The 26,825-nt window shown below is 43.8% G+C and overlaps 2 protein-coding genes across 6 annotated transcripts in view; both read right to left on the bottom strand.

The window, feature by feature from the left end:
* Positions 1-2,932: 2,932 nt before the first annotated feature.
* On the bottom strand, positions 2,933-4,910 carry LOC114691822 (NAD-dependent malic enzyme, mitochondrial-like). The gene has a single exon (XM_037207444.1). It carries the CDS (start codon positions 4,758-4,760, stop codon positions 3,003-3,005), a length of 1,758 nt encoding a protein of 585 aa, XP_037063339.1. The 5' UTR covers positions 4,761-4,910; the 3' UTR covers positions 2,933-3,002.
* Positions 4,911-18,712: 13,802 nt separating this feature from the next.
* The window catches only part of Lrrc49 (leucine rich repeat containing 49), a 110,399-nt gene continuing 102,286 nt past the window's right edge, over positions 18,713-26,825 (bottom strand). For 2 of the 5 annotated variants that reach the window (XM_028867330.2, XM_028867374.2), the window contains 2 exons: positions 24,287-24,440; positions 18,713-19,373 (listed from right to left, as the gene is read on the bottom strand). In XM_028867330.2, coding sequence (XP_028723163.1) covers positions 19,170-19,373; positions 24,287-24,440 — 358 coding nt within the window. In that variant the 3' untranslated portion in view covers positions 18,713-19,169. The remainder of the gene's footprint in view (positions 19,374-24,286; positions 24,441-26,825) is intronic. The other 3 variants (XM_028867348.1, XM_028867340.2, XM_028867356.2) reach the window with 2 other exon arrangements.

Raw genomic sequence — 26,825 nt, 5'->3', positions numbered from 1 at the left:
CTGCGAAGAGGGAATCCATTTGAGAAAACGTCTCCATCAGAGTGGCCTGTGTGCAAGTCTATGCATGCACTTATTGGTTAGTGATTTATACAGGAGAAACAACCCACTGTGGGGGGTCAGCTCACTGTGGGTGGTGCCACCCCTGGCCAGGGGTCCTCAGGTGTATGAGAAAGCAGGTTGATCGAGCTGTGAGTCGTAAGCCATCCTCCACGGTCTCTGCTTCAGTTCCTGCCTCCAGGTTCCTGCCCTGACTTCCTTAGATGATGGGCTGTGCTGGAACTGTAAAATGAAGCAAACCTTTTCCTCCCCCTAAGTTGCTTTCGGTCATGGTGTTTTATCACAGCCACAAAAACGAAGACAGACACCAAGGGTGGGGGGTGAGGCTGTCTCTGAAATGGGTTTGTCTACAAAGACCAGGACAAAGATTTAGCAGTCATCTGGTACTTTACTGACGGCTGGAGACAGAACCGCAAAGAGAAGGGACAATGCAAGGGAGCTTAGGCCAGAAGAACAGGTAACTAGAGATTACAGTTGACACAGGACGGGAAGTGCAGGGCGCTGCACACATCTGATGAAGGTCTCTCGTTCAGCCCAGGCTCAGTGTGGTTCCCTGGGCAGCAGAACGGAAGGACACACTACAAAATGGCAAATGGAAATTTTCAAAAGCTACAGCAACTGCGTGATGTCACATGCCTATTATCCCAGCACTAAAGTTGTAGGGGCAGGATGGCTAGGAGTTCGAGGTCACCCTTGGCTATATAAGGAGTCTGAGGCCAGCCCAGGCTACATAGGACCTGACTCAAAAAAAAACCAAAACAAACAAACAAAACACAACACAAAACAAACAAAAAACTGTCTGCTGAGGTAGTTGTGACAGCGCGACTTTGCGATTTCCTGGGAGCTGAGCCCCTGTATGACTCCTGATCTAGATCATAAAGATGGTGGAGTCTGGGAAGCTTGTTCTTGCTTCCCGGCCACCATGCTAGGAAGCCCAAAGCAGCCAGTAGAAGAGGTTTGTTTCAGTAACACGGAAATTCTGGCTGGTAGCCAGCATCAACCACCCATGTGACTGAACCTCAGATGATTCCAGACCCCAGCCTTTATATCTCCCTTGCTGAGGCCCTGAACATCATACCGTAGATACAGAGTTTAGCAGTAGAGACGGATTGAAGCACGGTACAGCCTGGCTCCCTCTCGTTGCTCCAGTTGCTCAGCTTTCACTTTCAAAGCGAGAAAGAAAGCAGGCTGCACTTCTCACTGATTGAACCTACTTGATGGGATGGCGAGACGGCTCAGCAGGTAAAGGTATCTGCTGCCACACCTGACGACCTGAATTCAATGCCTGGGACCTACATGGTGGACATGTGTGCCACGGCACGCACCCACACCCAAACCAAATAAATGCAACTGGACTTACTGGAGCCAATAGCTGATGTGGTCACCGGCTTAGGTCTGGTTGACTCCCCAAGTGTCACAGCTCTAGAGGCAGTGAGACCCGGGAGAATGGAGCTGGCGAACGAGGCAGATGAAAGTCTCATGCAATAGCCACCTTTATTCAGAGCACCAGACAATTTATACTCTGAGGGTTAAGAAGGGTCACCTGAGTAAAGGGTAAAGTCACAAGGACAAGCTGCATGTAGCAAAAACCATGTTTTTCCCTAGAGTTATATAAACAAATAACAATAGCCAGTTGTAACGAATCATCTGAAGTAAACTCACTCCCATCTGCTACACCTGGGAGGAGCATGCAAGCACATTTTAAGAATAATCCTGTGTTTTGAGGAAATTGAGGTCACACGCACTCAGGATCCTCATGACTGCATTCTTGGACCGTGTCCTGACACACAATGATGGGAGCAGGAAGAAGCCAGTGTTAACCAGACAGGCCAACCACAGCCTTAGAGGTAGGAAAGGGAATCCCATCCCACCAACCAAGCTTCTGCTTCCCTGGCAGTGGGCATATTAAAACACCAACCACAGCAAGACAAAGAGAAGTCAGCATGGATATTTACCAATCATTTTCTTCAGGCCACTCTAGGCTCCGGCAGTGAGTGAGCTGAGACAACTTGGTCAAAATTACTTTTTAGTTCATTTTTTACCTATACCCCACAAATTTGGAACATAAAATTAATCATCATTTTCACCAAAACAGACATGTTATTTTTAAAATTCTGGTTGAGTGTGCTGTGCTCAGTGGTTTTCTACTGAGATTAGAGACAGCACAGCTTCTCCCAGCTTACATTCTAATGACCACATGTATTCCATGATGGCAGCTGTCACGCCCATAGGAATCACACAATCACCATGCCATGACTGACATGCATAAGTGGCTCAGTAGATTGTCCTGAATGAACTTTTTTGTTTTTACTTTGGTTTCTTTTTTTTTTTTTTTTTACTTTTTACTTAAGTGGTTTTTTGTACACTCTTGCAGATGGCTGCCCGGCCTGTCTAAAGGCAGTGGTGGCTCCTCCCACTCTGCTATAAAGTTATAGTTAGCCATGATTTAGTTCTAAGAAATCGGGAATTGTTTTCATAGTTCCCCATATCTGTCTACTACAAAAGGATTTCAGAGCATGAAAGTAAATGAAGCGTATATAAAAGAACAGTTTCAGCTACTGACAGTTTTTCTTTGGAGTTAGGTTAAATTTTGGTTTCTTCTCAACATTTTGTATTCATATCCACAGCCCTTGAGGTACTGAGTGGAAGTGAAAGATACATTCATGTAACAGCAAAAACACCGTGGCAGGCTCAAGCAGGAGCACACGGGGCGACCGCCAGCAGAACTAAAGCATTCGTAGTACCGGACTGTGGGCGCGGGTGGGCATTAACAGTATATCCAACAGATCTGTTCCCAAAGAAAGAGATTCACAGGAAAAAAGAAAAAAAAATGCCAGGCAAAGTGGTGCGGAGGAAACACACGGACGACTGCAACTCTGAGAATGTTATCTTTTGTCTAAAAATAGTGGTTCCCTGCAGCATGGAGCGTCTTCATGGGAAAGCGTCTATTCTGATATCTGAGGAGGCTTCAGTGAAGACTCTGGCCAGTCATACACATCTGGCAACAGGGAAACATAATCACTCCGCCATATTCTCTCTTTAATGTACTTGGCCTTGTCTTCAGGTTCTGGGTATCGGAAAGCCATTTTATTAGCATACAGGTATTCTGCAACTTTAATAGCTATGTTAACAGAAACTTCCTGAATATTAGCAAGTGATGGGTAAAGCCTCCCTTGGGCTAACTCTTCATCTGTCAATTGACTTGTCAGGGCCTTTGCAGCTTCCAAGAAAACACTGTCACTGACGTACCGGGTTTGACAGAGAATAACCGCTAAAGCCACACCTGGGAAAATGTAGGCATTGTTTCCTTGGCCTGGGGTGAAGACTCGTCCATCCTGGAGTCTCACTGGCTCAAAGGGGCTGCCACTGGCAAACAGACACCTGCCCTCCGTAAGTGTGTAGGCCTCTTCAGCCGTGCACTCAGCCTGTGCCGTAGGATTACTCAGCGCAAATATTATGGGTCTTTCATTGATAGAGGCCATGGCTTTGATGACACCAGGAGTAAAGAGGCGGCCAGCACCTGCCACTCCAATTATAACTGAAGGCTTCAGTTCATTCACTGCATCTTCAAAAGTTGCAGGTATGTTCTCCGGGGCCCAGTGAGCAAACGGTTCCTGGTTACTGTCGATGCTCGCAGTCCGCCCCTTAACTAGTAAGCCGTTCTTGTCGAACATCCAGACCTTCCTCCGTACCTCCTCTTCTGAGAGGCCACTTTCCACCATACACATAACTATAAGATTTGCAATTCCAAGTGCAGCCTCTCCTGCCCCAAGAAATAAGATTTTGTGTTCTGAGACTGGTTTCCTAATAACTTTTTGGGTGGCAAGAAGGCCGGACAGAGCGACTGCAGCTGTCCCTTGGATATCATCATTGAAGGTACAGTATTTGTGCTGGTACTTTCTTAAGAACCTGAATGCATTATGATTCCCGAAGTCTTCAAACTGAATGAGTGTGTTCTGGCCGTATCTGTCAGTAATCGCCTTCATAAACTCATCAATCAGGTCATCATAGAGTTGGGAACAATCTCGCTTCTGATATAAGCCCATATAAAATGGATCTTTTAACAGTGCATTATTATCAGTTCCCACGTCGATGCACACAGGCAGGCACTTCTCAGGCTGTATTCCTGCACATGCTGTATACAAACAAAGCTTTCCTACTGGAATCCCCATTCCATAGACACCCAAATCTCCGAGACCCAGAATTCTCTCTCCATCGGTCACCACAACAGCCTTAACATGATTTTCTGGCCAGTTATCCACAATTGATCTGACGTGACCTCTGTCTGAGATTGAAATAAACAATCCCTTAGGTCTTCTAAAGATGTGTCCATATTGGGAACAGGCAAGACCAACTGTTGGTGTATATACAATTGGCATCAGACTTTCAATATCATCTTGCAGTATTCTATAAAACAGTTTTTCATTTCTTTCTTGTATGCCCATTATAAAGATGTATTTTTCTAAAGGGTTAGTCATTTTTTTCAAGTTTCTATGGAATCGTAAGGCTTGAATATCTTGCGTCTCTATTTTAGGAGGTAAAAGTCCTTGAAGACCAAGCATTTGCCGTTCTTGTAACGTAAACGCCATCCCCTTGTTTGTTCTTGGATTCAACATGAGTGGCTTGCCTTTCTCCTTCAGGTGCAAATGGCGGCGGCATGTCAGAGCACAAGGACTGGTAACGGCTCTTACCCGGGAAAACATCTTTTCTCTCCCCGAACCCTGGCCCGCGCCAGGTGGTGCTGCAGGCAGAGAGGCCGCGGCGTCACAGCCCGTGATGCTCGGTCCTGGCGCCGCCCCGCCCGGCCTCCCGCGAGCTCCTGGCAGCCGGCGCCAGCTCCGGCTTGCTCTGCCGAGGGGTGGGGGAGCCCTACTTTGGTTTCTATTACGATTATCTGCAACTCACACAAAAACGATTTGTTGAGGGGCTAGAGAGATGGCTCAGTGCTGAAGAGTGTTTGCTGCTCTCCCTGAAAGCCCATGTGGTTCCCAGCAGTCCCATCAGGCACCTGTGTCTCCAGCTCTAGGAGATCGATGCCCTCTTCTGGCCTCTGGGGACCCTACACTTACGTTGTATACACACAGGCAGACACACAGAAGTACAAATACAAAAAAAAAAAATTAATAGATGGTTTGTTGAAAGGGTTATGTTGAGTAAATCAGCACTAAAATGCAAATAAGAGAAACTAAAATATCGAGCAGAGTCCAGTGTAAACAAGGGTCGAGAAAACAACACACCAAGGAAAAATCTATAAACCAAGGGTTTCACACATGCAGAGGACCAACCCAGGACCAGGAAGCACAATTGTTGGTGAGTAATTCTATGTAAGGTTTGGGATTTGGGGGCTGGAGAGATGGCTCAGCAGTTAAAGAGCATTGGCTGCCTGTCCAGAGGACCCAGATTTGGTCCTCAGCACCCACATGGCAGCTCACAACCATCCGTAACTCCAGTTCCAGAGCATCGAATGCCACCTTCTGACCTCCACAGGCACCAGCCATGCAGGCATATGCAGTCAAAAGTGCAGGCAAAAATACTCATACACATGCCATATAGATTGCCAAAAATACTCACACACATGCCACAGAGGGTGCCAAAAATACTCACACACATGCCATATAGATTAAAAGAGAATTTTTTTTAATCCGGTTTGATTTAATTAGTGACCTTTTAACCTCTAGCTCTTCACTTCTTCTGTACTACGGAAGTGCTCTGAGAGCTACATCATGATCAGACAAAGCACAACTTTGGCAAGTAAATTTAATTTTTCCAGAAGAAACGAAACATACCACTTTACTATATGAAACAAGTAAACTCTGCTACTAAGAGCAGAGGCTAAAACAGTTGGAGCATTGATATTTCATTCCTCAGAATAAAGCAGGTCCAAGCCATATCTCTATCTGCAAGGTACAAGCCGTAAACAGAATGATGAATGTTTTGCTGGATGGAAAGTTGGAATTCCTCTATCAGTCATTGTCACTCTGTTGCCTAACATTGCTGGCACACAAGGTGGAGCCCAGCCACTCTGACAACGTGTACCTACAGCAGATGTTTGTGGTTGTGTGCAAGGCAGGCTGTGTGGAGTTCACATCGGAACTTGGCAGTCTATATGGCACGTAGGTGGGGGAGAGATGCAGTGACCATCATCTCCATAGAAACCTTGGACTGCGGAACTTTCTTTTTCTTTTTTTTTTTTTTTTTAGTTGATGCCAAGTTTGTGATGTAAACTGAAAATGAGGCCTTTAGGAACTTGTGATTGGCTGAATATCAGCTATGTTTTCAGGCAAGAAAGTTGTTGATGTTAACAAAAGGGATCTAGTCCCGCTCCATTTTACAGAGAAAACACAGGGTTATATCCACCACCACCACCACCCCACCCCCCGTCCCGTGTGAGTATACATATGGATACATGTGTGTATGGAAGAGGGGCCGACAGTGTCTTCCTCCATTGCTCCCCATCTTATTTTTTGAGACACAGTCTCTCACTGAACCTGTAACTCATTGATTTGGCTAGACTGGGTGGAAGTCCCAGGAAGTCTCCTGCCTCTGTCTCCCCAGTGCTGGGATGCATTACTACCACACACAACTTTCCCGTGGGTGCTGGGCTGGGGATCCGAACTGGGGTCCTCCTGCTTGTCCAGCAAGCACTTTATTAGCTGAGCCGTCTCCCTGCTCTCTGGCTTCTGTTTCTTTGTGTTGAGAAGATGATAGAAACAATTTTCCAAAAGAAAGTTACTATGGGTCTGACTTTTTACCATGCTAAATGAAGAAATGAGCAACAACTCAGGAGATACGGGGATTGTAAGGGTTGGTATCCTGGGGACAGGTGACATTCAGTGGCTTTAAGCGTAAAGAAGAGAATGTCTTCATCAAACCCCCACTTCACCACCCCTTAAACACACCAAGGCTCAGGCATCTATATGGAAGAGGCAGCAGAGAGATTGTAAGAGCCAGAGGAGGTGGAAGATTCCAGGGAAACTGTCTTCCAGACACCACAGGACTAACGTACATGTGAACTCACAGGGACTATGGCAACACTCACAGGGTCTGCACTGGATCAAGCCAGACAGAGTCCAGGGCTGAGAGGGGGCAGAGGATAGAGGACCCAACCACTAACAAAAGAGCTATTTGTAATAGAATTTCTTCATTGGCTTGTCACTGGGTAGACTAACCACACTCAAGGCAGGCCCCATGCCCAGGAGTAGTTGGCAAATACAAAAGCAACTCCATGTTATTTGTTGTGGTGGTTGGCGGGGGTGGGGGGGTTGTGGGGTGCACTCGGGGGTGGGGGGTTGTTTTGGCATTTTTATCTTACTGATTTTTTGTTTGATTTTGATTTTTTGGGGCTCGTTTTTTTGCTTTTTGAGGTTTTTTTTTTTTTGTTTTTTTTTTTTTTTGAGAGAGAGAGAACATGAAGTTGAGTGGGTAGGGAGATGGGGCAGATCTGGGATAAGCTGGAGGAGGAAAAAACAAGATCAAAATATATTACATAAAAATTTTAAAATATAAAATTAAAAAAAGAAGTGAATGTCCATCAGACTACCTTCCTAGCTAGTCTGTTCTTTGTGGACCTAGAGGAATCCTGGTGCCAAGTGATCCTCACTCAAGTGATCTGAAGGAGGAAGCCTGGTCCTGAGTGATCTCCCAAGCAGCAAGGCTTCATGTCAGAGTGGCTCAAGTGTGAAGAAAAGATCACCAGGGCTCTGGGCACTAGAAGTCAGGGGCTGAAATAGAAGATCAGTTAGAGCCAGTGGTGGCTCCGGAAACACTGGGGAACAGGGGCGGTGGTCTGTCCTGTCAGAATGGAGACATGGTATTGAGGATGATCGCATATAAGTATTTGCTTGGCACCAAGATCCTAGGTAGATAACACTGAACAATGCAAGGATTGAAAATGAGAGCTTTTATCAAAGATGGGAAGGAGTTTCCTCATGCCCATCCTTACTTGATACTCTAGCTTAACAGGGAAGGAAGTGGACCACTGTGGACCACGGGGTTGGAGGTAGAGCACTTGCTAGTATATGTGAAGTCTGGTGTTGAACCAGCAGCATCGCAACAAGCAATGTGGTCTCCATAAACAAAGCAGTTGAAAGAGGAACAAAAAACACAAAACAGGAAGGACAAATAAAAGCATACATTACAGGCTAATTTAACCTATGTTAACTTTGCAAGCAGTAAATATAGGTGAACTGAATTCAACTTTTTAAAAGGTTGGTTACTGGATTGGATAGAAACATACATTTAAATTATATACCTTTAAAAAGAAACATATGGAAGCTGGGTATGCTCATATATGCCTGTAATTCCAGCAGTCAAGAGGCAGAGGCAGGAGGATCACCACATGTTTTGGGGGAAGCCAGGCTACAGATTGAAACCCTGTTTCAAAGAAAACATAAAAGCACAACCCTAGTAGAAACAGCTTCAAGATATTCAATAACTGATCAGCCTTGTAGACAAGTAAAAGGATACAGATATTGGAACAGGTGTTTTGGAATTTTGGCCTAGTTGATGTCAACAAATGTTGTCTTTATTCAGAAATGGGAAGGAGCTTGCCAGCCAAATCTCAGGTTAGATGTTGACGACACCACATTCATGTATCAAGAGAGCAGAGGCTGAGTATTCACAAAATGGGATCAAAACAATCAAGAAACCTAACAGCATGCCTCTAAATAGCCTGTGGGTCAAAGAAGAAATTACTGGAAAGTGAAAACATATTTAAAAGTACTTGGCTCTTCTAAGTCTCTTTATATCATGGAGTAGGAGGGAATAGAGAGACAAGAGAAGTTTTACAGACAATACCTCTAATAAACATAAAGGCAGACACAAAGAAATATGAGCCAATAAAATCAAGTAATGTTTGAAAAAATAATATATAATTACTTTAGGAATGCAAGGTTGGCTTGAACTCTTGAAGTCAGTGAGTTTAACCAATATGATGAGCAGACTGAAGAGGAACTATGTGATCATTTCAGTAGACATAGAAACAAGTTCCACAAAATCCACTATTCTTTCGTGATTAAAAAAAAAAATCTCAAGATTCAAGTTAAGAGATGACTCAATTAAAAGCAACATGGTCTCAAACCATCTTAATGAATCTCACCTCTTCTGATAAAATAAAAAAAAAAAAAAGAAAAGAAAATCTCAACAAATTAAGAATAAAAAAGAGCTAACTTAGTCAGCTCATCTATGAACAGCCTACTGCTACACTTAAAATGATGAGGTACTGAATATGGTTAGCCAACTGTTAGGAAAACCAGTGAGTACCCTCATGTTTCCATATATGTTGAACTGGTAATCCTAGCCTACCCAATAACACAAGAAGAAAAAAAATGGAGAGAATTAGGATAGGAAAGGAAGATGTAACAGTGTCTTTTTTTTTTTTTTTGGTTTTTCGAGACAGGGTTTCTCCGTGTAGTTTTGGTGCCTATCCTGGATCTCGCTCTGTAGACCAGGCTGGCCTTGAACTCACAGAGATTTGCCTGGCTCTGCCTCCCGAGTGCTGGGATTAAAGGTGTGTGATATTTTTAATGTGGAATGTCCTAAGAAAGTAATATGAGATGGAGATAGGATATAAAGTCAAAATAGCAAACTCACATCATTTAAGATAGTTGTTTTGGGGGGGGTGGATTGAGGGGAGAAGGGAGATGAGGGGAGTGGAGGGAGGGGAAACTGTGGTTGGGATGTATTGTATGAGAAAAGAATCTATTTTCAATAAAAAAAGAAACAAGATAGTTGTTTCCTATAAAGTTGTTGACAACATGAAACTAGTCAACACGAAGTATTTGCCCCTGTGGGAAATGCAAAGTTAGATTTTGTGAAGTCTCTTGTGGCTGTTTTGTCATCGAGCAAGCCATTATTTGGTTTTGAAGTGTGTTTCTGCGTAGAGACATCCTTCCCCATGTATACTGCTAGTTTGTTAACAATGAGCTCAGATCTAAGCAAAGTTTATCGAATACAGGCATCTTTTCTAAGATGCACATCATAACCTTCTTGCATTTAGGAACACTAGAGAACATAGGAACAGTAACCCTACGGGTCTTTTAAACAGCAGAATCATCAAGAAAAAGCACAAAATGCAGTAAGCATGGCACCAAATATTAATTGAAAGGAGCACTTGCTCGCATCATGAGAACTCCAACAAGGCGGCAATATTCCTGGTTTGACTTCTGCTGGGAGCATGTGTACCAGGTGGCTCACGTTTTTAAATCATTTTGTGCATTTCCACAAATATTTGGGAAAGCTCCACGAGTATTGGCTTGAAGGTAACAAATAAATTTTATCTAGGAGACAAATTTCCAAATATAGAAGCCAAGAATTACAAGAATCAACTATATATAAAAAAAACTATATATAAAACAACTATGTCATTGGGCATGAAAATGCAATATGCTTTTAATAGATAAAAATACTGTGTTATTCAGCTAAGTTAATCAACTTGTGTGTATGTGTATATGTTTATATGTATATGCATATGGGTGTGCAAGCAGGTGTGAATACACTTGTGTAGGGGTCTGAGGTCAGTGTGGGGTGTCTTCCTCAATTGCTCTCCACATCTTTTTTGTTTGTTTGTTGTTTTTTGTTTGTTTGTTTGTTTAGATAGAGTCTCTCAATAAGCCTAGAACTCATCAATTCCTCTAGACTGGGCAGCCAGCAAGTCCCAGGGACCCTCCTGTCTCTGCCTCCCCAGGCCTGAGATTGAAGGCACATGGAACCATGCCTGGCTCTTACATGTGTGCTGAGGGTCAAACTCAGGTTTGAGACATCTCTCCAGCCAGATAATCAATTCACAGTGATGTTTATTTTGGTTCATGGCTTTAGAGACTTTTGCCCATGGTCTGTTGGTTTTGTTGCTTTTTATCTGAGGTAGCTTTGGAGGGGATGCTGAGGAAGCTGCTTGCATCATGGCAGCCATAACTCCTTCCAGGATGAGTATGCCAGCACCTCCAGTTTCACTAGGCCCCATCTGTTAAGTGTTCCACTCCAGCACAGTCATACACAGGCCAACCCAACCTTTAGCACCCAGGCCTTTGGGAGGCAATGGAAGACTCAAGCCACAGCCATGCTCAGAAATAAATTTGCCTCAGAATAAACTGTAGTTTTAAAAACTACAACTGACAAATATTTAAATACACAAACATATCATCTGGCATGATAAGAGCCATGGTTTGAGAGCCTCTCCAGTTCATTGTGGACTCAATAGAGTCCCAAATCTTTTAAAAATTTTATTTGCAAGCACATTCTAAAATTTATACGGAAATACAGGAGACAGATTAGCCAAAGCAATTTTTTAAAAAGAAAAACAAAGTTCAAAGTATTATAATACTTGTTTCCAAAACTTACATAGAGATGCAGGAATCAAGACACTGCAGGATTTGTGTACAAAAAATGAAAAAGGGACAAAATAGTCATGAAAAAGAAATTTGTGTAAGTTATGTACAAGTCAATGGTGGGCTTTGCCTTTTCAAATAGCAAGGCAGTTCAGTGTGGGGAAAGAAACCCTCTGAAGCAGTCTGTATTGGAAAAAGTGGGCTTCCACAAGTGAGGGAAAATGAAACTGGACCCCTGCCTCACACCATTCACAAAGAGAATTCCAAGATGAGCATGGTAGGTGCTTATATACTTGTCTCCACAGTACTTGGAAGGCTGAAGCAGCAGGATCACCAACCAGTTTGAGGCCAGCTTGAGCTACAGTATTGAGTTTGAATTCAACCTGGATTACCTTATCTCAAAACAACAAAAATCAATCAATCAATCAATCCAAGAAGTTTAAGGTGTAATCAGCACAACTATAAAGCTTCCAGAAGAAGGGATGTGCAATCTGCCAATCTGAGGTAGAAAAAGCATTTTTAGAGAGATCATAGAAATCACTCAAGCTGGGTGGCGGTGGAGCATGCCTTTAATTTCAGCACTTGGGAGGCAAAGCCAGGCAGATCTCTGTGAGTTCGAGGTCAGCCTGGTCTACAAAGAGAGATCCAGGCACCAGAACTACACAGAGAAACCATGTCTCCAAAAAACAAAAGAAAAAAAAACCCACTCAGCATAGAAGTGCATGCTCTGCTACTGTATCTAGAACTCATAGAAGACTCGTATAAATTAATACTGAAGACAGCTCAAGCTTTATTTAAAAAAAAAAAAAAAAAAAAAAACAGAGGGTCACAGTCCTGAACATTTCACAAAGGATTTAAAAATGGTCACAAAGAAGCCGGGCGGTGGTGGCGCACGCCTTTAATCCCAGCACTCGGGAGGCAGAGCCAGGCGGATCTCTGTGAGTTCAAGGCCAGCCTGGGCTACCAAGTGAGTTCCAGGAAAAGGCGCAAGGCTACACAGAGAAACCCTGTCTCGAAAAAAAAAAAAAAAAATGGTCACAAAGCACACAAAAATGTGCCCAGCAGAACTTCACACGAGGGAAAATACAACTGAAGCATCAATGAGATGTTAGGAAAAGCCACTGAGAATAGCTCACATTGCTTTTGAAGCTCACAACAGACTGGGGCAAAAGTCATGTAGCTCTCAGAGCCTCTGTCTGTTGCTTCTGCTGGAGGCTGTGCAGAATTGTCTAGCCACGATGAAAAATGCATGGCCATTCCTTCTAAAGTTAAACTTGCCACTACTTTGTGAGGAACAGTTGTGCTACAGAAGAGGACTCCTCAAAAATATCTTTACCTGCCAGAGCCCCGGCTGAACACAGCCTAGTGGGATGAATAATCAAATTGCCATAAGTTTAGACCAAGCAACATAAATCAACGGATTAGCAATATGTAACACAACACAGTTGATTCTTAAAGCACTGCGTTGGGTGGGAGAAGCCAGAGCAGGAAGAGTGTATTGCTGTGTGGTTCTGCTCCCAGTGGGGAATTACAGTCACAGCTCCTTACACAGGAGGGCGGGGGTTGTCTACAAAGAACTGAAGTAAGCAGGATGTTAATCATGTTTTCAAGTTGCACCAAATTGTGTACTTATTTCATCATACTAGTTTGCTTTCTATCACTGTGATAAACACCATGACCAATCGTAACTTGGGGTGCGGGGTGGGGGGATAGTGTTTACCTTATACATTCTGATTAGCCAATCACTGAGGAAAGCCAGGGCAGGAACTCAAGGAGGAGCAGAGGCAGGTACCACTGGAGAATGCTGCATGCTGGCTTGCTCCTCATGGCTTGCTCAGCCTGCCCTTTTATACCACTCAGGACCACCTGGCCAGGGGTGGCACCAACTACAGTGGACCAGGCCCTCACATATCAATCATCAACCAAGAAAATGCCTCACGGACATGCCCACAGGCTAATCTCAAGGAGGTAAGTTCTCAGTTGACATTCCCTCTTGCCCAGGAGACTCTAGCTCACATCAAGTTGACAAAAGTCTAACCGGCACAACTGTATGTAAATCGTGTCTTAATACAAATTCCTTGAGCAATCGTTCTGCACAAAAGTCACCAATTCAGTATATAATACATACACACAATCTGGCACACACACACACACACACACACACCTAGCACATACAAATGAAAACAAATACCCACACAACCTGACACACACACATGAATACACACAATCGGACACACACACAAGCTGGTGTGTATATACAAACACACAATAGAACCAAACACACACACACACACACACACACACACACACACACACACACACACACCTTTTTTTCATACAGCTGTAGCTGGAATTTTCTTGGGCCACCAACCAGCTCCCAAATAAAGACATGGAGACTTATCATTAATCATGAACGCTCTGCTTTTAGCTTATGCTTGTTTTACAAGCTCTTTTAACTTATGTAACCTGTTTCTCTTCATCTACATTTGGCCTTGGGGCTTTTTACCTTTCATTAATTCTGTATGTCCTACTTTTCTGCTTCCTCTGTGTCTGTCTGTCTGTCTGGCCCTTGGCATCTCTTTTTCTTTCTTCTCCAAGCCTAAAGTCTTCCTCCTACTTACTTTCCCTGCCCAGAAGTCCTACCTATACCTCCGCCCTCGCTATTGGCCAGTAAGCTTTTTATTAGACCAATCAGGTGCCTTAGGCAGGAAGGTAAAACAGCTACACATTTTTACATAATTGAACAAATGCAACACATCTTTTCATAGTTAAACAAATACTCCATAACACAAGCCAGGTTACAAAAACTGTAAACTCCAGTTGTCAGTGATGGTATGGGACAACAGGAGACTGTCTGCTTGTAGAAGAGCCTGGCAGACATCTCTTTATAAGGCCATGAGACAAGAGTGAGCACAGCTGCATGTGCTTTGGGCCAGCAGGCCCTGGGCACACTGTGTACCATAGCAGCAGGTATGTTCCACAGGAAGCTCTTAATGTCCACTAGCAGGGAAGAGATGTGTCAGCACCCAGCCTACAGAGGAATCACAGTAACAGAAAGGAAACAATTACCACCATCAACATGGATGATCCTCAGAAAAACTGAAAAGAACATGTAGAGGAAAAGAACTGCATTTGACTTATACAAATTTGGAAAATATAAAACTCAATTAAATAAACTCCTTATGCATTTATGCATAACAGGAATAGTAGGGAAACAGGAACGGATAATCAGCATGAAATTCAATACAGTGGTTACCTTTAGGGAGGGGAGAAGGGACTCAGGGGCTCCTTCTCTATTTGTAATGTGTTATTTTAAGAACCTGAGGCAAATGTGGAAAATATTAAGATCTGTTATGCTTGGTGCTGGAGCCGGGTATTTATTTGAGATACTATTCGGTGTGCATTTCTGCATGCTGAAATCTTTCAAGATAAACACTAAGAAGGACTCAGTTCTCTTACAGCTGAAGTTTAGGGGTACCATAACAAGGAATTCAGTTTCATTGTCTCCTAAAGAAATGATTTTGCTCCCCTAGGAGTGCACTTATTCTCTGGGACACGATTATTCTCTAGAGCTTTGACTACACTTTGGCTCTTTCAGGAAAGGATTCGAGGTAGCCTGCAAGGAAGGGCACATACCAAGAACCAGGAAGCCATAAATATAAGTAGAAGGTCGGGATCAAAGATAACAAATATTCCATCAATACTGGTTGACCACAGTGGTGGTGATCAGGTTTCCAACTTGGCTCAGAATTCTTGGCAGCAGGAACCACCTCTCCATCTTGAGCTGACCCAGAAAGGCGGGCTAGAAAAACTAACCTTTGTTCTCCAAGGTTTAAAATTAATATTTTCCTGAGTAGTCTTCTCTCTGTTTCATTTTGTGTTTGCTTTGTTAACTAGCCAGCACACTCCCCACCCCCACCATCCCTGTTTCTCCTCTTCTTCCCCGACTCTGATCCCAGAGTATCTTACCAAACAGTCTCAGAGCCGGGAGAATTAAAGCCTGAGTTTACACAAAGAAGAGCTGACTGGGGCATGTTCAGATCTATCAGGCGAGCATGTGATCACAGTAAAGGACGGGAGATGGGGGGGTGGGTGGGGTGGGGGTGGGAATGGGGAGATGACTCAGTCTGTGAAATGCTTGCCATGTAAGCATGAGGAGCCGAGTTCAAGCCTTAGCACTTATGCCAAGCAGTCAAGGATGAAGGTGTATCTGTAATCTGTAATGACATCTGCAGTCCCAGCCCTGGGGAGGTAGACAGAGAAGGATCCCTGGGGCTCACTGGACACCCAGTCTAGCCCAATCAGCAAGCTCCAGATCCAGTGAGAGGCCTTGTCTCAAAAAAATAAGATACGGGTGATATCAACCCCTGGCTTCCACACTCAAGTGCACTAACTTACACACACATATATGAACACACACCTCCACACACAAAAGATAGGAAGATGTGAATTATTACCAACTCTAAATAAGCTTCATTATAATCAAAGAAAGCATAAAACACTGAGATTGACTACATTAAGAAATATATGCCGGGCGGTGGTGGCGCACGCCTTTAATCCCAGCACTTGGAGCAGAGATCTCTGTGAGTTCGAGGCCAGCCTGGGCTACCAAGTGAGTTCCAGGAAAAGGCGCAAAGCTACACAGAGAAACCCTGTCTCGAAAAACCAAAAAAAAAAAAAAAAAAAAAAAAAAAAAAAAAAAAGAAATATAAGAAAAACAAGCAAACTAAGTCTCTTAGATATAAAGATGATATGACACCTGCTGCTAAATGTGGCTGGCTCCAAACTGTATAATTTAGTTCACTCCATGCTTCTCCCTTCACCTCTCAACTTCCTGTAGCCATGCGCACTATGGTCTGCTCCTCCTCTGACAGATGCTCCATGCACCGCTGCCTCTCATCTCAGAGGGTGGCTAGTGAGTCTTCTCATTTGCCCAAGCCAAACCCCTAACATTATCATTCACCCTTGTCTCTCCTACCCCACATCCCACCAACCAGTAAATCTTACTGCCTCTGCCTCTAAAATAAATCCGAGTGCAACCCTTCCTGACCCCTCCTACCCCCGCCACCGGGACCCACCACTCTCTCTTCCTACATGTGCCCGCTCAACATGGCCTCCCTGACTTCATTCTTGCACTCGACACCTCAAGTTGGTTAGCCACACATTGTTGGTAAGAATATGGCCAGTATTATGCTTTTCATATATCCTTTACTACATAGCAATGTAGTACATATTTCATGTTAGTATTTATACTTCACGTCCTTCAGTGTTCTATACATATAGACATACTGGAGAAATTCTGTTTTAAGTTCTCAACACAACAGAACACAAAAGCAGATCAAAAAGACCACAGGCAACAAGCTTACTCTTGAGGCTTATGAGACAGCTTTGCTGGTAAAGGTTCTTGCCATCAGCACTGATGACCTGAGTTCAATCCCTGGGACCTACATGATGGAAGGATACAATAGACTAACACCAGTTGTATATCTTAGTGTGTATACAAACACACGTACACACACTAAACAAATAAAAGTAACACACACAATAAATCAGTAATGTAACACACACACTCACACATGACTTTTCTTGACAGTGAATGGAGGCCCTGCCTTCTAGTTTTGGACTGAAATATGCTTAGCTGAGCTGCCAAACCAACCGCTCTGCCTCAGTTGTTCAGGACTCAGTTGTAACTAGAAGGCATATATTAAATTGTTGGTGAAAATGAGAGGGTACCTGCAATGACCCTTGAGCAATCTAAAACACTGAGCAAGGAATCTTGGTTGTTGTGGTCATTACCATTCAGCAAGGAGGATATGCATCTCGGAGTATCCCCTGGCCTTATCAGGAATGGATCAGGAACTTGGCAGGGTTGTGCTGGTCCACATACCAAGCATTCAGTTGTGCGGAACACTGAGTGGGGAGCTGATACCAGCTCCATCCTCAGCTCTGTAGCAGTTAAGTAACTTTAGATCCAATGGCACATTCTGTAAGTACCCAGGATCTGACTGCTAGAACATGGATGGATGCGGTATCTCCCTAATGAGGTGTTCCTACTTTGGGGGTAACCATGAGTTCAATTTCTGCTTCAGATTGCCTTAAGACGCAAAGTGACCCTTTGGTAATAGTAACCTGTACTAGGGGCAGTGTTGGGGAGGTCTCTCATTTGTTATAACCTGAAAGCCATGGAAATCCCAAGTAGAAAGAGAAATTCGTTGCATGGGTCTCCACTCACTCGCAACAAAGGACTCTGGGCCACCTGGTGATCCTTTCATTCTGAGATGATTATTCTCATCTCGGAACTTTAGTAAGCAAAATGAGCTTGGAGGGTAGAGCCTGCTGGATACATAAGAGAGAAAGCCCAGTGTCTAAGAAACCATGCTTAGAAGAGATGGAAGGAAATGCTTCTTATCAAAGGAATAATTATTCCTCCCATCTGTTTAGTATGACTTAAGGTGATTCCATCTTCCTGAGTGGTGGTCACTTAGCCAGGTGATTGACAGCCCAGTTGGAGTCCCAGGTCTCCATTCAGGCCAGAGGTAGATTCCATTCTCTTGACCAGAAGGAAATGGCTTTCCCTTAATGAGTCTGGAACACAATGAGGAAAAAGGTTCATGTGGGTCCCAAGATAGTAAGGCATAAATTCATATGCCAAAATACTAACCCAGGATAGCGACCTAAAAGTCTATGTTCAGAAATACCATACTAACTACTAAGCTGGGACACTCCTTCTGGATGGGAGGGCCTGACAGAGGTCCCAGGGTCTCTCTTAGGACCTCAATAGCAGCACTTGGCTTCCTCTGGCTCTCTGCCAGGCTTTCTGTCTTACATCTCCTCTTTTGTTCACCCACATCTGGTGTTCTTACTGACAATTGCTCAGGTAAAATCTGAGTACGTTATTGAGTTCTCTTATTGACCCGCAGGATCGACTTCCTGAGGCTGGGCCATCCACCCTTCTTACCAGAATGGACTAGCCCAACCTCTCATTGTCTTACTTACCTGTTTGGTTTTCAAAGTGAACTTAAAAACTACAATCGTCCACCCGTCCCTAATATCCTGAAGGATTAATACACATGTGTGCCTATTAAGAGACCCATAGTGGTCAACAACAGGAGGCAAGGCCTTCAAAGAAGTGCATTACACACATGACTACATCTTACATTCTTTCCTGAGTCCTGAAGACCAAGCATCCTCTTCCTGTGCTCAACTATCTTCACATTTCAGCCTACAGTGAGTCCCTGTGGTACCCTGAGGTACCTGAACAGGCCTCTCCCATAGAGGTAGCTGAACATCAGGCATCCCACAAACCAAAGAGGAACATAACCACATTGGACTTCTTTTTTTTAACTAATGTATTTATTCTTCACTCATAAAAAAGAACATCTGCTTGGCTTTGAAATCATGACATAAAATAAAAAGGCAAAAAAAAAGGAGAAAAGTCTAGAGGTTGGTAGAAGCATTTCATGCTAGCCTGTCAGCACACACTGCGTGCTTGGGGCTGGAGCAGGCCCATCAGTGAGAGCGGGAGCTGAAGAAGCATTCTGACCCAGCAGCCAGGCCTCCTCCTCCCATCGCCGCTCGGTTTCTCAAGGTTGTGTGGTCAGCATGCATGGGGAGGAGTCCTCCCTCTCTCCTGCCTTCCTCCTTTCTCGACAGCACAAGCAGCGAGGTTTCCATGCCACTCTTTCTAGTCTGTGGGATAGTGGTGTTGTCTCAACATGCCTAACCTGCATCGTGCCAAACTTTTAAAACGCTCCAATTGCCCAAATCCTCCAGAAGTAGGAGCCATCCCTATTTCTGGTCCGTGATCTGCTGCAGACAGAGCTTCATGTAGGAATCCTTGCTGCGGATTTCTATGACGGCGTCCCTCACAAGCTCAATGAACATCTGTGGCCACAGCTTCTGCAGAGCCTCGTTTTTCATGTTGATTGCTGTGGCTTCCTTCACGAGGTCTTCTACATACATCTTGCAGAACTTCTTCTTGTCCTTTATTTCCTGTTAAGAAAAATTTACATTAAATCATAACTGAGCTCAAAGCCAAAACAATAATTAATAGAACCGGAGCTTGAAAGAATCAATTTTGCACCCCCTTGCCTCTCCTGTCCTGTTTCTTCAGGCTAGGAATTCTTTCCCAGAAGCTCCTGATAGGGGGTTCTGTTTCAGGAGGCAGCAGATAAGGCCTCACTGCTTTGTAGTCCTCTGCCTCAGCTGAGCACAGCACTTTCCAGAGGTCTAAGTGTTGGGGTGCTGATGCTGACCATTCTTCTAATTAGTCTGGGTTAGCTACTATGCATAATCCTTTATACTCATACTTTGAATTTACCCTCCAGTATAGAGACATACAGAACATCACACCATAGTCCAGGCTCTTGGGACAAAGCTGGAGAAAAGTGCCTAAAGAGGAAGCTCTATCACAAGCCTTGGACCCACACTACGTCATAAAAAGAACAGCATTATCACTCAGCTTCTCCGTCTGGCAGTCTGGAGATGAAAAAGCTGCTTCTAAACACAGCAGGGTGTGTTTGGAGCCAGAAGACATTTGAGCATTCAGCTCCAATTTCATCAGGGGTGCTAACAAAATTATTCTATAGGGGCTAGGGTATAACTCAGTGGTGGAGGTTTTTAGTCTAGTATGCTTGAAGGCCCTGGGTCTGATTCCCAACACACACACACACACACACACACACACACACACACACAAACACAAACACCCCACACACACTATTTTGTCTGATAGTGTTAGAGGGAAAGTCAATGCCATACATGTGATGATGAGAATTAAACCACAGGTAATGCGCTGATCAAGGTGGGAAGGTTAAATGCTGACAAGAAACTTAAGAAAAAGATCCATTTCAACTTCAAACTCAAACCACAACAACTCTAAGATGAATTTAAGTAATAAAAGTGGTACCATTGCTGAATGAAATGATTGGTCAGCAATCAGCCAGAGAGCAGTCCCTGGACTAGGCCTTCAGGCTGTCTTGAGGAAGCACAGGAAATAGCAGGAGAGCCCAGGCTAGGCCCCCAGGAGGTCGCAATGCTCTAGGTGGTTGTCAGGAACTCACTACATAACCCTGAACAATTCCTGAGCTTCCAGTTTTCCTCGCCTGTCTAAGAGGAGAACTGAATTCTTTAAAGTCCCTTAAATCTCTTTTAGATGAGGCAGGAGAATGGATGGATGGGCAAGACTCAAGCAACAGGACGTGTAATGAAAGGGACTGTGCAGCCTGATTTGTGAGCAACTCACCTCCATTAACTTTCCCAGCCACTCAGTGCGCACAGGAGAGGGAGGGACCTTTCGCTGCACTGGTCTAAGTACTTTTCAAGATGTGGGGTGCAGGGGGAGCGGAGGAATGCTGGGCTGTGAGTCAGGAGACAGTGATTAAGGGACTTGGGCAAGGTCTCCCAGGTAATAAGTGGTAATCAGGGCTCAAGGCCAAGTCTCTGGCTAGCTTGGTGCTTGTCCTAAAGTGTCACGTGGCTTCAGATTTCTTCCTTTGCCTTTGAGCTTTCTTAGAATAGGAGCCCGCATCTCCTCGGGTTACTTCCTCATTGCATTTTTATTGATCAAGCCACTTTAATCCAGACTTTGTTTGTTTGATTCTGCTGGAGCTCTTTCCATTAAAAATGACCTTGACTGTCAAATTTATAAAAAAGTTTCCCTGCCTAGTTGATCACTTGGAGTGTTCAAAAGTCACACCTACCCAACCAAGGCCATAAGATTTCTTCTTCTTTTTTAAAAATAAGAACTTCAAAGTTTTAGTTTTTATACTTTGGCTTTTATTTGATCTGGAGTTAATTTTTTGTCGTACAGTAAGGATGGGTTCAGTATGTTTTCCTCAGCATTATTTATGAAATAGACTGTCCCCACCAGTTTGTAATGGTGCTGTCTGCCTAAGTCTGCCATGTACGTGCAGTGTTGCTCTGGCTCTGTGCTGTCCACAGTCTGTCTATTCCCGCCTTGCCTTACTGCAGCATTGTTCTGGTTGGTTCTTGTCAACCCGACACAATCCAGAGACATCTGGGAACAAGAACCTCAGTTGCGAAAATGCCTCCATTAGACTGGTCTATAGGCAAGTCTACAGGTCATTTTCTTGATTAATGATTGATGTGGGATGGCCAAGTTCATCATGGCTGTGTCAGCCCTGGGCAGGTTGTCCTGGTGGCATAAGAAAGCAGACTAAGGAAGCCATTGGAACAAGTCAGTAAGGAGCCTTCCTCCATGGCCTCTGTTCTGTTCCTGCCTCTATTTTCCTGCCTTGAGTTCCTGCCCCGACTTCCTGGATGAAGAACTAAAGGCTGTCAGACGAAATAACCCCTTCCCTCCCCTAGTTGCTGTTGGCCAGGGTTTTACCACAGTAATAGAGACTTAACTGGGACACATACCCTTATGACAGTTACCTGGCATCTGGCACAGCACCTTTGTATACTCAAGGTTCTAGCTGTATCTGATAACTTTTAGGATTAAATAACCCTGTGCAAACTTGAACTAGAACTGCCTTATATTCATTTTATAACATAGAATGCTTTGTCTATGGATATAAACTTTTCAGTTCTTTTTTAGTGACCTGCAACACAATTTCAATTCACCCCAATAAAGGGCATGTGTGTTTTGTGCGAATATCGAACCCAAAGGTTGATGTCATGTGTTTTCCTCTAATGCTCTCCACTTTACTTTCTGAGGCAGGGCCTCTCAATCTGGAGCTTAGTGATTCAGTAAGACTAGCTGGCCAAGAAACTCCAGGAGACTTCCTACCTCTGTTTCCTCACTGCTCGGATTACAGACAGGTGCACACCGCCATGTCAGGCTTTCTACATTAGTCTGGAGATCCAAGCTCAAGCCTTCATGCTTGTGAGGCAAGCACTTTGCTGACTGGGGTGTCTCCTGATCCCAGCTTATACATATTTTCTTATCCATTTCCATAGTATATCAGTTTATTCTTTAATTTTATAGTAAGTGGTATCCTATCTTAGGTTTATTTCTACACTGGTTGTAAGGTATGTAATTCATTTAATATTTGTCTGTACGCTGATATTTCTTCACTTTTAATTCTGTGTGTGGTGTGTGGTGTGTGGTGTGTGTGTGTGTGTGTGTGTGTGTGTGTGTGTGTGTATGTGTGTGCGCTCGGGTTAGTACATGTGAGTGCAATGCCCACAGACACCTGAGGAGGACATCAGATCCCCTGGAGCAGGACCTAAAAGTGGTTGTGTACTAGGAACCAAACTCACTCAGGTCCTCTGCAAGAACAGCATACGATCCTAACTTCTGAGCTTTTATTTTATTTTATTTAAAATACCAGCCCCAACTTGGTATTTTAAAAGGATTTTTGCATTAATATTTCTAAGTATCTGACTTGGCTTTTATTTTCCTAGCAATTTTGGTGGATTTGGAGTCAATGTTGTGCTGTCTACCTTGAAAAAACAAGAGTTTTCCTTTTTAAACATCCCTCAACAAACTAAAAATTAAAAAGCAGAATAACTTGTTTTCTGAGGTCACTGTTTTGGCATGTTTCCTTATGAGATTGTCCCTGTTTGCATGTAGCAATTTTATATTTTTCTAACATTTTTTTTCATGAGAATTTGTATATTTAGACTTTCTAAGCATATATGTTAATTATTTGACTCACAGGACCAACTACCCTTAGGAAGAGGCTTATAATCCTGCCAGCTCAGCTTTCATTTCCCTTGTCTGGCAAAACCAGGAAGTCCTCATTAGCTGACAGTTGTGTGCTCAGCCTTTTCCTACCATCTTCACATTTGACGCTGTTCGATTATAGAAGCACTGACTGTGCATGTGTGTGAGTGTGAGTGACGCTGGGAATGAACCCACAGCCCGGTGTACTTAGGTAAGTGCTCCACTGGCCTTCCGCGGCCTCCCACCCTAGAACATAGGGCAAAATCTGAGCATCTTTCAGGACGCTGCAGAAACTGTAAGGTGAGTTGCTGAAGGTTCTCAAGCTGTTATCCACAGACTTCTATGGATTCCAAAGATGCTTCGGATTGACAGCAGGGTGAAGGGAAGGTGGGAAAACAGAAGATCCAATTAAGTTCCAATGAATGGAATTGCTGACCCCTCCCCAGCCTTCTTCCTCTAGGGCACTAGCACACTCTGCTGTTAGGTGCCCTGGCTTTTCAGCCACTTCTTAATACAGTTTAGAGCTGCCAGATAAGCATGTGAAAGCCTGCTGCTTTAGTTCTGGTTTATACATACACTTGTGAATCAATCAATCAATCAATCTCTATTTATATCTTTCTATAACTTGTCTGAAGAGATAAGAGATTTAAATAGATCTCATGTGGTGCCTCATACATGTCATCAGATGCTTAGTAAATGTGCCTGCTCTTTCTTGCCCTTTTGTCTTCTGTCACCCCCTAACTCTGTCGGAGCATGGCACTCTCCTGCTATCCAGGCAGGCATTGCCCACGTTATCCGCCTGTGCCTCTGGCGCGGCAACGCTGCATCCCCTCAGCAAACCCCACCTAAGAAGTGCAGGATTGCTCAAAGCAGCCAGACAGTGCAGTTAGGAAACCCAAGGCACAGAACGCAATGCATAAACGAAACCCCATAAGCCGAGCCAGGAGCTCTGGAGTGGAGATTCTGCTGTGCCCTTTGTTGATCTGGCACTAGCTGGAGAAACACCCATGGAAGCCTCTTTCCTTTTCTCTTAATCTAGGCAGATCGGGGTGTGGATGCTATTTTAGTCGGGATTTTTGGCGCAGCTTTCTTTTGAAGATGGTTTCGTTGAGATGGAGACACTGGAGCCAGAGGCTCGCTCTCAGGCATGCCGCCCTCCCAGTCCCTGCCGGGCTTGTCCCCAGCATTGTGTGAAAGAGGACAAAGTGCACAATCCGACCCCATGCTGCGTGGACAACAGGAGGCACTAGACCCACAGCTCCAGTGACTGTACCTCCAGCTTCTCGTGGTAGAATTCCCGGGTGGTGTAGTTCAGGGTGGCGCGGTTCGTGTTTTCCCCCATGAGCCTTTTGCTGTCGCTGGTCTCCTCACTGACAATGCCAGGCTTTTTACCTTTGCTTTCCAGTAGATAGCGGTATTGCTTTTTCCTGCAGAAGACAGTAAAGGGGCTCAGGGTTATTTATCCGAATAAAAAGATTACGTGCAATTTTTGCTGACTTCAGAGGGCGCGCATGCTCTGTTGAATGCCAGATCTGTGGAGTGAAGTAGTTAGTACTCCAATATTTTCACTAATTAAGGTATTTGATGTACATTATTTTTTTTGTTTGAGACACAGTTTCACCATCGTAGCCCAGGCTAGACTCAAACTCCTAATCCTCTTGTCTCAGCCTCCTGAGAATTAGGATATAGGCTTGTGATAGCATGCTGAGCCGCACCACATCCTTTTGTTCTGTGACTGCCAATCATCAACATGAACAAGTCTCAAACATTTCTACAATGGAAAAAACAAAAACAAAAAACCCTCTACCTTAACAGGAAACAATTCAAAAACTGAATCAAAGCATAAGCCAATTAAAGAGGTGAAGGACCAAGCCTCACCATCTTCACAGCTATAAAACATGTCAGTTCGTTCATATAACCACATACATCGCTGCTCACAGTTCCTTTAGTTGCCTGACTTGCGTTCCTAGCTAGAAAAATCAAATTGGGTGGGTGTGGAGTTAACCCCAGCAAAAGTGAAACTGAAAGCGGGGAGAATCCCCACAGAGGCCAAGTGCTGGCTCCAGGCACTGCGGGATACAAAGGGGAACTCCAGTGGAGCCTGGAGCGTCCCAGAGCTCTCCCCACATCCCACCCATCCCACGGCTGCAGCACCTCTAAAATGAGGCCCATTTCCAGTTCCACTACTCAGCGTGTTTCTAAGAGAACTTACAATACGACTTTATTGGGAACAAAAGACTGGGAGCAGAAAATTTTAAAACTTTTTTTCTTTTTCTTGTTTAAAAGTATAGTGATGTATTTTTAGAAATTTGGAGTAGTATAAATTTTGAAAAGTGTAAGGAAATAGTCTACAGCTCATAATTCTATATAAACATCCAGTATTTGCATTCACCATATTTCAAGACAATTATAATTTCTGTGACTGAACAGAAATCAGTTGTGATGCTGATCACAATTTTCCTCAGCAGTCTGTTTTATGAGATGTTTAGAGAGCACACGAAAAGAAAATAGTGAGTCACTGAAGATCTGTATTTGCTTTTAAGCTTTTTTAAACTGATTTTTTAAAATTATAAAATCAATGTACACACACATTTTCTATCACTTTTTAAACTCTTAAATGTGTGTGTGTGTGTGTGTGTGTGTGTGTGTGTGTGTGTGTGTGTGTACGTGTGTGCACCGCAGGTGCTGGAGGAGGCAGAAGGGAGCACTGGATTTCTTGGAGCTGGAATCATATGCCGTTGTGACTTGCCCCACGTGGGTGCTGGGAACTAAACTCCAATTCTCTGCAAGAACAGTACATACTCTTAACCATTGAGCTGTGTCTCTGGCCTCTTCTATGACTTTTATTAGACTTTTAAAATAAAGAGCTCCATTTTATTTTGAACATTTTTCCATTTAAGTTTCTTCTAGATTACTTTGCTGTTCTTTTTCCAATTTTCTGAAAGAAATATGTAAGTCATTAATTTTCACTCCGTATTCTTTCTAGTATGTCCAGTTCAAGGCTAACATGTTTCTATTTAGCACTGTCATTGCTGATCACACAAGTCTGTCAATGCAGTGTTTTCACTGTATTTCAGTACAAGGTACTTGATTACTCCATTAGGAAATTCACTTTGACTTGTGGGCTATTCAGAAATCCGTTTCTTTACCTCCAAATACATAGGCATTTTCTAGTTATCCTTTGTAACTGGCTTAAAGCTTCATTGTATTTTGAACAGAAAACACGGTCCACATGGTTTTAGTTCTTTGCAGTCTGCTGACATTTGCTTTGGATGGTCAACTTTAATAACTGCTCCACCCTCCTCCTTCTTTTCCCTCTGTCTTCTCTTCCCCCCTTTCCCTTCTCTTTGGCTTTCCTTTCTCCCTCCTTCTCCAGTCCTAGGAAACACGTTACTAAAACTGAGGAACCAGGGGCTGGTGAGAAGGCTCAGTGGATAAGAACACGAGCTGCTTCTGCAGAGGACTGGGGTTTGATTCTCAGCACCTACATGGTGGACAACAACTGTCTATAACACCAGTTCAGGGGCTCCAAAACCCTCTTCTGTCCTCTGAGGACACTCACACATGTAGTACACACATACATGTAGGCAGAGCATTCATACACATAAAATAAAAATACATCTTTAAAAAACAATAATAATATTGAAGAAACCACACACACACACCCCTTTTGAATTTTAGGCATGAAGGGTATTTTTATGCTATAAGATGGCCAGGGGCACAGCCTACATCTCATCCCTGGGCACCAGCCACTCCGGGGAAGACCTGCCCAACTTGGCCCCAGGTTCTGGCCATCGGGCAGGATCCCTTCT

The sequence above is a fragment of the Peromyscus leucopus genome, chromosome 7 (genome assembly GCF_004664715.2).
Source record: "Peromyscus leucopus breed LL Stock chromosome 7, UCI_PerLeu_2.1, whole genome shotgun sequence".
NCBI lineage: Eukaryota > Metazoa > Chordata > Mammalia > Rodentia > Cricetidae > Peromyscus > Peromyscus leucopus.
Note: the sequence above shows the minus strand (reverse complement) of the source record. Positions and strands in the feature narration are given on the sequence as shown.